A 12921-nucleotide genomic window follows, 5' to 3' on the forward strand; every position below is an offset into this window, starting at 1 on the left:
CCCCCCCCCCCCCCCCCCGCCAATATTTCTAGGAGTTTATGGCTTTGCCTCCTCTTGGAGAATGGACTCCAGGAGATGGCCTAGCTGGGGGGGTTACAAGAAACAGGGACCCTGTGCTTGCCACTCCATTCCCCAAGGTGTAGCTGTTGCAGCTGTTCCCGTGGCTTACGGTGACCTTCCCCCTGTAGGGCTCAGGGCTCAGGGTGAACCTGGCTGCAGCCCACTCCAGAAAAAGCTGCAGAGCCCCCCCACAAAAGAAGGAACCTGAACCTGCAGACCCGTTTTCCAGGCCTCCCCTTCTTCCCTCTGCTACTCCCTTGGTAGGCCTTCGGAAAACTGAGAGCGACGCGCAGCTTGAGGCGGCAGACCCCGGCGCGGGAGCGGCACACCCCAGCCTGGACCCCGAGCGCCCGCCGGCCTAGCCCTCACCATGCTCGCCGCGTCAGAGGCGGCGGCGGCGGCGGCGGCGGGAAGGCCTTACGTGTGCAGTGAGTGTGGCAAGAGCTTCCGCTACAGTTCGGTGCTGCTGCGGCACGAGCGCGCCCACGGCGGCGACAGCCGCTACCGCTGCCTCGACTGCGGCGAGCGCTACGCCCTGGCCGCCGACCTCCGCGCACACCGACGCGCCCACGCTGGCCAGACGCTCTACATCTGCAGCGAGTGCGGCCAGAGCTTCCGCCACAGTGGCCGCCTTGACCTGCACCAGAGCGCGCACAGGCCGCGCAGCCGCTCCTGCCCCTGCCGCGCCTGCGGCCGCAGCTTCCCGCACCTGTCGGCTCTGCTGCTTCACCGCCGCCGCCGGCACCCGCCCGGGCGGCCCCGCCGCTGCCCGCTGTGCGCCCGCGCCTTCCGTCAGAGCGCGCTGCGCTTCCACCAGGCGCGGGCGCACCGGTGGGGGACCGCCCTCCCGCCCCTTGAGCCGCTGCGCCGCTGCGCACAGTGCCCGCGGGCCTTCCGCAGCCACGCAGGCCTGCGGAGCCACGCACGCGTCCACGCGGCCCGGAGCCCTGGTGGCGCCACGGCTGCTCAGCCCCGCGCTCCGGGTACGCACCGGTGCGGCGTGTGCGGGAAGAGCTTTGGCAAGAGCTCCACGCTGACACGACACCTGCAGACGCACTTGGGCGAGAAGCCTTTCAAGTGCCCGCAGTGCGGAAAGGGCTTCCTGGAGAGCGCCACGCTGGTGCGCCATCAGCGAACGCACACGGGTGAGAAGCCCTATGCGTGCGGGGACTGTGGGCGCCGCTTCAGCGAAAGTTCCACCCTGCTGCGCCACAGGCGCAGCCACCAGGGAGAGCGGCCGCACGCGTGCGCCACGTGCGGCAAGGCCTTCGGGCAGCGCTCCGACCTCGTGGTGCACCAGCGCATTCACACGGGCGAGAGGCCCTTCCCGTGCGCCGAGTGCGGCCGCCGCTTCAGCGACCGCTCCGACCTCACCAAGCACCTGCGCACGCACACGGGCGAGAAGCCCTACGGCTGTGAGCTGTGCGGCCGACGCTTCACGTGCGTGTCCAACCTCAACGTGCACCGGCGCAACCACGCGGGGCTCAAGCCGCACAAGTGCCCCGAGTGCGGCAAGGCCTTCGGCGTGGGCTCCAAGCTGGCGCTGCACCGCAAGACCCACCTGGGCGAGCGGCCGGCGCAGTGCGCCGAGTGCGGCAAGTGCTTCAGCCACAGCCGCTCGCTCTCGCAGCACCAGCGGGCCCACGCGCGCGCTCGGGCCGCCGCCCAGGCCGCCCAGGCCACGGCGGGGGCTGCGCTCATCTTTGCCGGGCAGGCAGGACGGGAGAAGCCGGACTCTTTGTGTCCTAGTTGAGGGACACTTGCCGAGCAGCTTGTCTGTAGTGGGCTAGGCAAGTGCGGACACGCTGCCACGGGGACGGTGCGCACCTCGCGGACGGAGGGCTGTGTAGACAGCGTGGCTGTCGGTCGCCTTTCCACATCTCCGACGGTAGCCCGTCACCTGGACTGCTGCCGCGCCCCTGCATCTACTTCCCTGGTCAGCTCTTCCCGTCCGCCGTCCTCCCTGCCCTCCCCCTGGGGTGTAGGTGCAGGGAGTCAGGGAGACCTCCTAGACAGGGAAGAGAGCCCAGGTGTTGGTGTGTTCCCGTTGCTGCTGCTGTGCCCTCAGAGGTTTTCCTGTCTTCCGACCTGTGTTCTATCTGCTCTCGTCCCATCCCCCTTTCCAGCCTGAGTCTCCTCTAGCTCTCCTTCCCGCCTACTTTTGTTGTCCTGCATCTTCAGGTAATGATCACAGATGTGGCCACAGGGACAACCAGCCGCCTGTGGGCTTCTTGCCCCTTGGTTCTACTTGAGTCTCTGCTGCTTTCTCCCTGGGCTCAGGGATATTGGGAAATTTGTAGGCAGAGAGATCATGGGACAGCTCATTTCAGTGAAAGACATCATGCCAGAAGCAACCGGCCTGCTCCCTGGCAGGGAAGGCCCACCCAGAGTGAAGCTGGGCAGGAGCCCTCAGCAAAGCACCCACCTGTCCCATGGACAGACCTGATGGTGTCCAGATCAAAGTGCCTCTCAGGGCAATATTCTCCAGTTGGGGCGGGGGGGGGGGAGGGGCATTAACTTCGGGACCTAGACTGAGACCACATGGGGTCTATAAAGCAGAGTATTGCCAAGTGGAGCATCAGAATGTTATTTCCAAATCAAGCTTGGAGCCATGCGGAAATTGAGCTCCACAGAGTCAATAGTGCAGGGCAGAAAATCTGAAATTGGCCAGCGATTTTTTTGCTTATGACTGGTGAAATAAAGCTTGTTTGTTTGGGTTCCAGACGCCAAGAGCCTCCTTTGTCAAAGCGGAGGCTGCTGTCTTTGCAGACTTGAGTGATCCAAGAGTCAGGCCCTTTTGAAGCTCTAAGATGTCCCCTCCCAAGGTAGCTCAGTGATCTTGCATGTACAGCCCCCTTGATTTTGCACTGGGAGGCAAGACTCTTCAAGCCTATACATTTGGTTCTCTTGGTCAATGCAGAGTACGAATGTGGCTCAGGCTCACATACCTCCATTCCTGTTCCAGCTAATCCCTCTGGAATGACCCAGCGCTCCCCATATGTCACAGCCTGCCCTTCTTGAGTGCAAGAGTAGGTAGGACAGTCCGCAGAGGAGGACTGCAAAGTGCCAAAGCAAACTGGAAAGAAAGCTGGGTCCTTGAGGTAGGGGCCTGCAGAGAGAGGACCGCGGCCCACACCTATGGTGCACTCAGGCATATTCTAGCAGAGCCTGCTTCCGAAGGAATCAGGGTTCCTGAGCTTCAGGTGCCAAAATACTCACTCTGCCCACACACGTCCATGTAAAATACTGGGTTTATTCTGTCCTTGAGGAAGACTAAAGTAGCCTGGCTTGTGTTGTGCCCCCACCCTGCACTCCCTGTCACCCTGGTTTCTGGGGACCAGGCACCTGGCACTTCTCTTCCTCCCTCCTCTTCAGTCTCCAGGGTCTGGCTCCTCAGAGCTCAGGAATGCTCACTGCTGAGGGAGCACAGTCAGAGCCTGAGGAACCACAGAGGGCCTGGACTCCTCACCGGACCTCGGGGTCACAGAGGCAGAGATGCTGGGACAGGGCTCCAGTGGGCCGGGTGACTCTTGTGGGGCTGGGAGCAGGGCTGGGTGGCTCTTGCTGCAGTGAGCTGCAACACTGTCTGGCTTCTCAAAACGCTTGCCACAAAGCTCACAGGGGAAGCGCAGAGCCGCGGCTGTCTCGGCGTGCTTGCGCCGATGCCAGTTCAGGGAGGCCTTCTGGCGGCAGGTGAACCCACAGATCTCACACCTGAGCCAGGGACAGCAGGGGGAAGGGCAGGGCTTCAGCCCACCTCGGCCTCCCCAGGGGTTCCCCCTCCTTCAGCTGTGTCTTGCTGGTCCCCCTGGCAGCCCTACCTTCCCACCATGCTCCCCCACACTCACTGCAGGGGTTTCTCTCCAGTGTGGATGCGCCGGTGGATGACGAGGTTGCTGCTGGTGCGGAAAGACCGGGCACAGAACTCACAGATGTAGTCCCGGGTGTCTGCGGGTTCACAGGGGTCACCCCAGCATCCATCCGCAGGCCGCGGCCCCTCCTCAGCCCAGCCCACCTGTCAACCCTCACGGGAGTACTGTCCCCGACTCAACCTGCTTATCCCACCCCTCCTAGCCCCCAGCCGTGCCCTCTGGCTGTCAATCTGCTCCATGTTCCCTGACCTGCCTCCCTGCCAGCACTAACCACCTGCCTCTGCGCTTCCCCCGCAGCTGCCACAGGCCTGCTATGGGTTCTCTCTCTACCCCCAAGTCTCAGGGCAGCCCATACACGGGGCATCCCTGCGGCTCATGGCGTCCTTGAGACATCTGTCTCACCACCCCTTGGGAGCCCACCTCCACACCACCACATTCCCCAAACCTCTGACTCCAGGCCCTCTCCTCGGCCATTACTCATGCCACTGCTTTGTTTCCTACACGTCCAGCCCTCCACATTTCTGTTCCCCGACCTTCACTGACCTGGTCTCCCACCCTTCTCAGCCACCACTCCCAGGTCATGCCCCACCACTGCACCTCCTTGAAACTGCAGTTTCAGCAGGGGCCTCCTCCTGTGTCCTGCTACGATAAGCCTGGGACTCCACGCTGCCAGCCCAGCAGCCCGCTGCCTTCCCACCGCCCCCTCCACACTCCTCTCCCAGATCCCTTTCCAGGGCATCTTTGTAGCCTTCCTTCGCTCACACCACGAATTCACTGGCCGCTCTCTCCCTTAGCTGTACCTGTTCAGTTAAAATCCAACTCAAAGTAAACACAACTCTTGGCCTGCTCCAGGAATACAGAGGTGTGGCAAGGGGAGCAGAAACACAACCCACGGATTGTTCACCTATGCCTCGGCCTCTCCTTTCATCCACAACCACAAGTCCCAAGGGCCCACCATAAGCCTGCATTTTCTCGGTCAGTTCACTCTGCCACTCTCAGGAGCCCAGAAGGCCATTTTCCACACCACCTCCTCTCTCTGCTAGCTCATCAGCGGGGACTCATTTTTCAAGTCACCAAGGAGAGAAGCCAGGGGAGAATAACCACGTAGTCCCCTCACCCAGGCCCTCAGCCAACTTGCTTCCGTGCCCGTGTGTGAGACTATTCCTTGCTCTACTGCAGTCCCCTCCAGCTGGGCAGAGATACACTGCTTCCCCCCCACCGGAGGCTCCCCCCACCCCCAACCTAGGCATCAGGAAGCCTCTTCTCTCAGTGGGATCATTCCCATCTGTACCCCCAAACCCACAGCCCTCCAGCTAAGACCCCCGTTCCCTACTTGTCTTCACAGCAACACTCCGGAGAGTGGCCCATACTCACTCTACTGCCCCAGCTCCTCCCTGCCTTGAATTCACTCCACTCTGGCTGGCCTTCCTTGTCATCTAGTCAAAGGTGGCTTCCCACCACGTCCAGCGGCCTGTCCTCATGTTGCTCAGTCTCGTTGCACTGTCACAACCCACCCTCCCCTCCCCCTAGAGCACTCTCTCCACGTCTTCATCTGCCTCACTGGCCGCTTGGGCACTGCCCTTCCCGCCTGCCCTGCTCAGAACTCCTTTCTACCTACGCTCACTCCATGTAGCTGCTTCCACCTTCACTCCAAATACCACCCGTGTGCTTGTGATGAACACATTTCTTTCCCCCCAAACATCTCTGAACTCCAGGGCGCCTGGGTGGCTCAGATGGTTAAGCGTCTGCCTTCGGCTCAGGTCATGGTCCCGGGGTCCCAGGATCGAGTCCCGCATCGGGCTCCCTGCTCCTTGGGAGCCTGCTTCTCCCTCTGCCTCTCTCTCTCTCTCTGTCTCTCATGAATAAATAAATAAAATCTTTAAAAAAAAAAAAAAACATCTCTGAACTCCAGAGTCACATCTACTGGGATGCCTAAATGAGCATGTCCCAAATAAAATGTCCCTTTCCTAAAGCCCGCCTCTCCCCGCTTTTCAGGAAATCTCATCACCTCTCCCAGGTGCTCAGGCTGGGATCCTTCAAGTCAGCCTCGACGCCCTCCTGCCCATCCACCTGTGGCCGGTCTGTCCTCACAGCAGCCTCCTGCCTCCTCCTTCATGCTCACATCAGCCTCTAGCCACTCCCCCCGACCAACTCGACTGGACCAGCATGTCAAGGCTGCTCTCCCCGCACGCTGCACGCTCCTACAGTCCCATTTGTCCATATGGCAGTCACTTTGCTCCTTTTAAAGTCAGTTGTGTCCTTCTGCTATACAAGACGCTGAGGTGCTGCCCATCTCGTCTGGCCAGAAGCCAAGCCACGCTGATGGTAGTCTTGGAGGCCCCCACCACTGTCTGACCTCTTTTCCTCCCTTTCTAACTTCCAGGCCTCCTCTCCCTCCCTTCCTGGAACATGCCACGCGGAAGCCAGCTCAGGGCCTTTCCAGTGCTGCCCATAGACGTGGACAAGGCTCCATTCCTCCCTTCACTTAGGTCTTTGCTTAGAGACCTTCCCTTTCTACCACAGAGACTCCTCCCTCATGCTCTCCTTCCCCTTCTGGGCTTTCACATGTCTATATCCCTGTTATCACTAGAGTGGACGTCGTATGAAGTAGGGATTGCCCTCTGTTCCCTGTGGTATCTCAGCACCTAGAACAGTCTCAAGCAGGCAGGTGCTCACCACACAGAGACCTGAGGGTGAGAGTCATCCCACAGGCGAGGTGAAGGGACCCCCAGGGGGAGCTGACAGGACCCACATGGAGAAGTGAGGGCACCCACAGGTGGAGGTGACAGCACGCACAGGAGGGAAATGAGGAGGCGTCTCTACCACTCACCACTGTGCAGTTTAACATGCTCCTTCAGGTGTTTCTTAAAGTTGAAGGACTTCCCACAGGCTGGCTCTGGGCAGGAAAAGGACTTTTGGTGGATGTGCTGGTACTTCTTATGGTGCTAGGAAAGGAAACGGGTGGTGTCAGGGAAACCACCAGAGCTGGCCCAGCAGGCAGGCACCTCTGCCCCCGCTTTCCCCACAACAGTTCTCTCACCACTAGCTCACATCCTCCTGGCCAGTCCTCATCCGAAGGCAAGCACCCCCTCCTATCCCGACACCAAACTCTGCCCTCATCCTATTCTGTCCTTGATTTGCATTATCTCACATTTTTGCCACAACCTTCCTTACAAAGCCCAGTTCCCTGAACAAAGTGCCATTCTGGTGACACTCCTGGTTCCCTAACCATGGAGCTGCTGTCTGCTGGGAATGAGAACACAATTTGGGTAGGTATGATTACCCCCTTCAATATCAATGTACAATAATATTGCCCAGATTGCCTACTTTATTAATAGCTCATCACGGGTACATATTATATGACGTTTTCCTAAATCTGCTTTGGAAACACACACACACACATACACACACACACATGCATGCTCTCAACCTGGAACACTTTTAGGGGTAGTCTGTTCTTTCACTCCCTGAGTATGTCTGGGAAATAGTTCTCCTGTCTGACCTCATTTTACATCCCGGCTCCGCAAGCTGCATGGGCTTTCCCCTTTTCTATAATCCCACTTTCCCATAGTTAAACTGCTGCTTGAGGCTGCTTCAGTCTTCTTCATTAACAGGCTCCTGTGTGTTTGCCTAGCCCCACTAAAGTTCTCATCCCAGAGCTTTCCTACCCGTTTGCTCTCCCAAATCCCATACGCCCTTGCTTTGCCATCCCTTTGGCCTGGGCTCTCCCTCAACTTCAGGACGTGGTCTGGGAGGGCTCTGGGTAAGTGTGGGGGCCGTGGCCCTTCCCTCTTTGTGCCTCAAACCTCTCCTGCAGTGAGGCTGCATCTTCTGGTCCTCTGGCTCTAAAACTACCCACTCCTGCCAGCAGGGCCAGGCGGCGGAGGGTGGACTCTGGAGCCCCAGCACTACCACCCACTAGCCTTCTGTGTGCCTCAGTTGCCTCATCTGCAGAAGGAACAGTACCAGCACCTACTCCCGAGGGATGTTTTGAGGATCAAAAGACTTGACCCACAGCAGGTGCTTAGAACAGTTGCTAGCATTCCAAGAGCCTGAGGAATGCCATCGTTATCCCCATATGACCCTTGGAGGGCCCATGCAACCAGCAGGGGTGGACAGCAGCTGTGCACCTGAGGCTTGCTTTTCTGCCTTATCTGCCAGTTGTCTGGCTTAGTGATTCTTAACTGTAGGTAAGCTCTGCAGGTCCACCCCAACGCTTCTCTCCCTATCTCCAAATCCACCCACACCCCAAGCTTCTTTGCTTCAGCTCCTCCTTCACCCCAGCATCTCCTTAAGCCCTCCTCATATACCTCTGAGGCCACACAGAACCCAGTCTATGCCCCTCACGTCCTCACATTCAAGTACTGCCGGTTGGAGAAGATCCTTCCACAGCCAGGGAAGTCACAAGGTAGCAGCTCTCTTTTGGCAGCTTTCCTGGGGGAGGAGGATAAGCAGGAACATAAGAACTCCCACAGGCTCTCCTCAGCCCCCTCCTCTCACTCCCCTCCCCAAGGCCCCCCTCCCCCAGGCCTACCTAATTCTCTTGGGGCCGATCTGTGCCGTGTCCTCCTCCCAGGCCAAGGTCAGAGCAGACTGGGCCTGACTCCCAGGGCTACGGGCAGCAAAGAGGGAGCAGAGGGCCTCGAGGGAGGGCCATGTCCCGGGATGCCCCTGCCCTCTGTCTCAGCCATCAGGTTACCTGGCCAGGGGCTCAGTCTGCTGGGCTGCTTGAGGGGTCCCTCTGAGTTCCGGCTGTACCCCAACTTCCGTAGGCAGAAGAGCTCCAGAACCCAATGATGATGTTGATGAGGATGGTACAGCAAGAGGATTGAGGGGAGCTGCTGGGGCCGGGGGTGTCTCCCCCTCAAGTGCATGGGTGACAGGGGAAGGAAGTACTCTGGGGGCATCTGGATCACTGCTGAAAAGAGAAGAAAGAGGAGGGCATTATCTCCCTGGGCTCTCAGCTAGCCTTCAACCCAACCCCAGCCCCTAAATTGTGAAGAATCCCAAACTCAGAACAACCCTACCCATACCCCAGGATCTCTGTTCACACCTGCTTTCAGCTTTCATTCTCCCCTAAGCCTAACTTCATCCCCTTTCCCCAACTGAAAGCCTCCAATTCTTTCTGCCTTCCCCACCAATACGCCTTTCCCTTGAGTCTGGAAAGCTCGGGATCCCTGACCGGACCGAGCCGGACCGAGGGACCGGCTGCTCCCTCCTCCTGCTCTGTTCAACATCTTCCCACAACCCCAACTTGCTCATCTGGGGAGGAGCTGTAGGTCCATGGGCTGGCATCACTGAGCATCTCCTCTTCATCCTCATCTTCCTCCTCCCCCTCTTCTCCTGGGGTTGGGAAGGTCTCCAGTAGGGGTCCCACTTCCCTGCTGGACCAAGGAAGGGAAGCCTCAGGCTCTGCTCCCTCACCTGCACTGTTCACCCAAGTCTATCCTTTCCCTCCCACCCCCAACCTCACCTGGGCAACCTGGCCTCCTGAGTCCTCTCATCATGCTCAGATTCCAAACCTGTTGGCACAGGTAGGGTCAAAGGGGAGGGAACTCTGGGCTCGGGGGATGAGGACAGGTATACTTCTAAGGTCTGAAGTGGTGGGAGGGCTCTGGGGAAGAAGGAGGAGGGTGCAGATGCTACTGGGATGGGAAGGGGTATTTTACTTTAGAGATGATACATTCACATGGTTCAAAAAACAAAAGTATAAAAAGGTACACTTTGAAAAGTCTCTTTTCCAATACTGTCCCCCAATCACCTAGTTCTTCCCACAGAGAACCTGGTTTCCTACATGCCCTTCCAGAGATATTTTATACATTCATAAATAAATATATGTATGTGTGTGTATATATATATTCCACCAATGGTAACACAACATACATCTTATTCTGTATTTTGCTTCTTATGCCTAAAAATATATTTGAGGGAAAAAAAATATATATATATATATATATTTGAGGATAATTTTTAGAAAATGGAGTTCTAAGCTACAGAGAGGGAGCCATTTTCCCTCGCTTTTCTTCACAACTCTTCTTTCCTGCAGCCTACCTGCAGGCTCCGGCCCGCTCCTGGCCTCCGGGCACCAGCTTCTCCGGGCAGTATTCGGACAGGACACTGGCTTGGGCTCCTCTGGAGATATGGAGCCTGAAGAGGGGCCCCAGGAGAAGGTGTGGCCTGCAGAGCACTCCCACACAAGCCCCCCATCTTGGCCCCCGGGCCCCCGAAGCCCCGGCACCAGGCTGCACTCTCGGCTGTGGGCATGAGACAGGAGCACCAGATACTGCAGACCCTTGGGGGGCAAAGGCTCAGGACCTGAAGTGGTGAAGGCAACAGTCAGGGCAAGCTGGGAAGCCTCCTACTCTCACCCTGGGACCACGGCCTCATGGCCTCACAGCCCTGTCCCCCAACCCCCTGGGCAAGGCCAGTCCCTAGTTCAGTTTACCATTCTTCAGAGCCCAGAACCCCCAAGGTCCTGAGACATTGCTCTCTTGTCCACAGGCTGCCCCCATCAAACTACCTTGGGCTCCCCAACTATACCCCACCTTTTTCCAAACTCACTCAGGGTCCCCTCTGATCCAATCCCCTTCAGGAGGGTGCTTCTGGGCCACATGACTCCCTGTTGCCCCTCTTCCCTCCCTGGCTCCTGACCCCCAACCTCTAGTTATTTCCTACCTACCTGCACAGAGCACACAGCCTGAAGAAGTGTATCTGCGAGGGGAAAGGGGGTGGGGGAGAGGGGAGGCAGTTTAGGTAGGGAGCCTGGCCAACGGCCCTCAGCTCTCAGCACGCACACACTTTCGGACCCCCTATTCGCTGGAGACCAAGAGGAGGGCAAGGGACCCAGAGAGGCCACAAATCACACAGGCTGTTCTGCTGAAATGAGACACCCCTGGGTCAGGGGGCCCGCACCTGACCCAGGGAGGGGACTGGGTGTTGCAACCTGGGGGTGCCCTCCCCCAGCGCCCCGCCCCGGCCCCTAACCGGTCCAACAGGAACTTAGCGAGCTGCGAGTGCAGGGAGAAGCCCAGCCGCTCCTTGAGGAGGCACCACTGCTCCATGTGGCCGCCCAGGCGGATGCGGCACTTGCTGCGACGCGCGTCCAGCTGCCGCCGCTTCTCCTGCCGCCTGCGAGATGCGTCCACCGGGGAGGAAGCCATGGGCACCAGGACCTACAGGGTGGAGGAGACACGCGTCTGGGCGGACCTCATCTCGGGCCCGGGACCCCGACTCCAACCCGCCGCTGCGGCCTCAGTTTCCGCCATCGGTGAACTGGGAGCAAGACTAAGCCATTTCAGTAGCATCCGCTGCCACTGGGCCCGAACCACCCCAGCTTACGTTACAGGGCAGCAGCGCGGCGGAGGGGGAGGCAGGGAGACAGGGTCAAAGTCAGAACAGTGGCCCGACCCGAGCATACTGAAGTGTAGAAACGCGAGCTGTGGGGAAGGGGCGTGAAGCTTTCACGGAGAAATTTCAACTGGGGCTGGACGAGGGGTAGGTAACAGTTTCACCTTGAAGAGAGCAGAGGCCTTTAGTGCCTTTACTGGCTGACGGGGGAAGGGGAGGTGGTGTCTACTGGGGGCGCTTTTCATAGCGGGGTGAATGCGGGTGGGACCGGGGCCTGGAGGGCGCCCCCACCCCGTCTCGGGCCGCCCCACTTAACGCTCACTATGCGTAGGTCAGGCCAATTCCAAGGGCAGCCCCCAGGCCACCCGGAGCGCCCGCCGCGGTCCACCCCCACCCGGCCTTACCTGCGAGCCCCCACCCGCCCTCAGCCCGACTGCGCCTGCGCCTCCTCCCGCCTCGCGCGCAGGCCCGGAGAGCGGCGGGAGGATGGGGGCCCACCTCGCGCACACCGCGGCCGTTTCTCTTTTAAGAGGAACCCGTCCCCCTCCGCCTCGGTGGCTCCAGCCGGGAACAGGGGCCCCGGCGGCTGGGAAGGGACAGGCCGAGGCTGGCGGCGCGCGCCTGCGCACTGGCCGCCGAGCGCACCGCCTGCCGGGAGGCGTAGTTCCCGCAGGAATCGCCCCCGCGTGTCGCGGAGCTGCGGGGAAGCTGGGGGGCGGTGGCGTCTGTTCGCGAGTCCCTGCGCTTGATGGGGCAATGTACGGAGCCAAACCCTACCCCGTGTGCCGACCCCAGCCCCTCCAGCCTGCTCAGGGATGTCGCCTCCACAACGGGCCCTGTTGTGTACTTCAACAATTTCTCCCTCTCAGTTACCACCGACGTGCAAACACGTGTGCAGAATCAGCCACCTCAAAAACCAACTAGACGCCTCTAGAACCATCCAGCTGTGGACGCTTCCCTCTGAGGCATCAAAAGTCTTCTGAAACGTTGCCCAGATTTGCTGGGGACTCTTCTTCACTTCCCATGCTCTCTTCAAATGACTCCAGAGGAGCTCTCCTCTCCATCAAGCCCCTGGAATGGTGCTTCTCAAAGTCACTTGCTGCGACCTCTTGGCCTTCAGAGCAACATCTGACAATGTAGATCTTTCTCTCCATACTCCTCTTCCTCATTCGCTCCTTTCCTTTGTTGGAACCTCAACCACTGTACCCCAAAAATATAGAGTCCCCATGGATTGGAATCAAGACCAAATACTCTCTTTTATCTCTTCTCGAGTGATCTAATTGTCCCATGGATTTTTTTTTTCTTCCAGGTTTTTATGTAACTTACAGTTAGTGAACATACAGAGTAATATTGGTTTCAGGTGTAGGATTTAGTGATTTCTCACTTACATATAATACCCAGTGCTCATCACAACCTGTGCCCTGCTTCATACCCATCACTTACTTAACCCATCCCCCACACCCAACTACCCTCCAGCAACGCTCAGTTCGTTCTCTATAGTTAGCAGTTAGCTTTGTGACTCCTGGGAGGCTCCCGTCATGAGCACGGGGTCCTGGGATGGAGCCCCCCCAAACCCTGGGGCTCACTGCTCAGTGGGGAGTCTACTTCTCCCTCTGCCCCCCCCCCCCCCCCCCCCCCCCCC

General features: G+C 58.9%; 2 protein-coding genes across 5 annotated transcripts in view; one reads left to right on the plus strand and one right to left on the minus strand.

The window, feature by feature from the left end:
- Positions 1-2777, plus strand: part of ZNF672 (zinc finger protein 672) — a 4956-nt gene extending 2179 nt beyond the window's left edge. The window contains exon 3 of the mRNA XM_021690925.2: positions 325-2777. Coding sequence (XP_021546600.2) covers positions 431-1813 — 1383 coding nt within the window. The 5' untranslated portion in view covers positions 325-430 and the 3' untranslated portion in view covers positions 1814-2777. The remainder of the gene's footprint in view (positions 1-324) is intronic.
- Positions 2778-3245: 468 nt separating this feature from the next.
- ZNF692 (zinc finger protein 692) lies at positions 3246-11861 on the minus strand. Of its 4 annotated transcripts, none has more exons than XM_021690912.2 (12): positions 11778-11861; positions 10917-11104; positions 10612-10643; positions 9984-10247; positions 9406-9454; positions 9191-9313; positions 8632-8850; positions 8467-8544; positions 8288-8366; positions 6763-6877; positions 3909-4008; positions 3246-3774 (listed from the first exon to the last, which is right to left on the minus strand). In XM_021690912.2, exons 2-12 carry the CDS (start codon positions 11090-11092, stop codon positions 3471-3473), a joined length of 1539 nt encoding a protein of 512 aa, XP_021546587.1. In that variant the 5' UTR covers positions 11093-11104; positions 11778-11861; the 3' UTR covers positions 3246-3470. The 4 variants fall into 4 exon arrangements, with proteins under 4 accessions (XP_021546587.1, XP_021546588.1, XP_044772691.1 ...); XM_021690913.1 differs by lacking the exon at positions 11778-11861 and adding an exon at positions 11271-11345; XM_044916756.1 differs by lacking the exon at positions 9191-9313.
- Between the last annotated feature and the right edge of the window lie 1060 nt (positions 11862-12921).

This window comes from Neomonachus schauinslandi, chromosome 7 (assembly GCF_002201575.2).
Source record: "Neomonachus schauinslandi chromosome 7, ASM220157v2, whole genome shotgun sequence".
In the NCBI taxonomy this organism is placed as follows: Eukaryota; Metazoa; Chordata; class Mammalia; order Carnivora; family Phocidae; genus Neomonachus; species Neomonachus schauinslandi.

Coding starts and splice junctions, on each gene's coding strand:
- ZNF692 (XM_021690912.2), bottom strand. CDS start 11,092: ATGGCTTCCTCCCCGGTGGACGCATCTCGCAGGCGGCAGGAGAAGCGG. Junction 9,314..9,405: donor CAGGAGGCCAGGTTGCCCAG/GTGAGGTTGGGG, acceptor TTGGTCCAGCAG/GGAAGTGGGACCCCTACTGG. Junction 8,545..8,631: donor CAGACTGAGCCCCTGGCCAG/GTAACCTGATGG, acceptor TGCTGCCCGTAG/CCCTGGGAGTCAGGCCCAGT.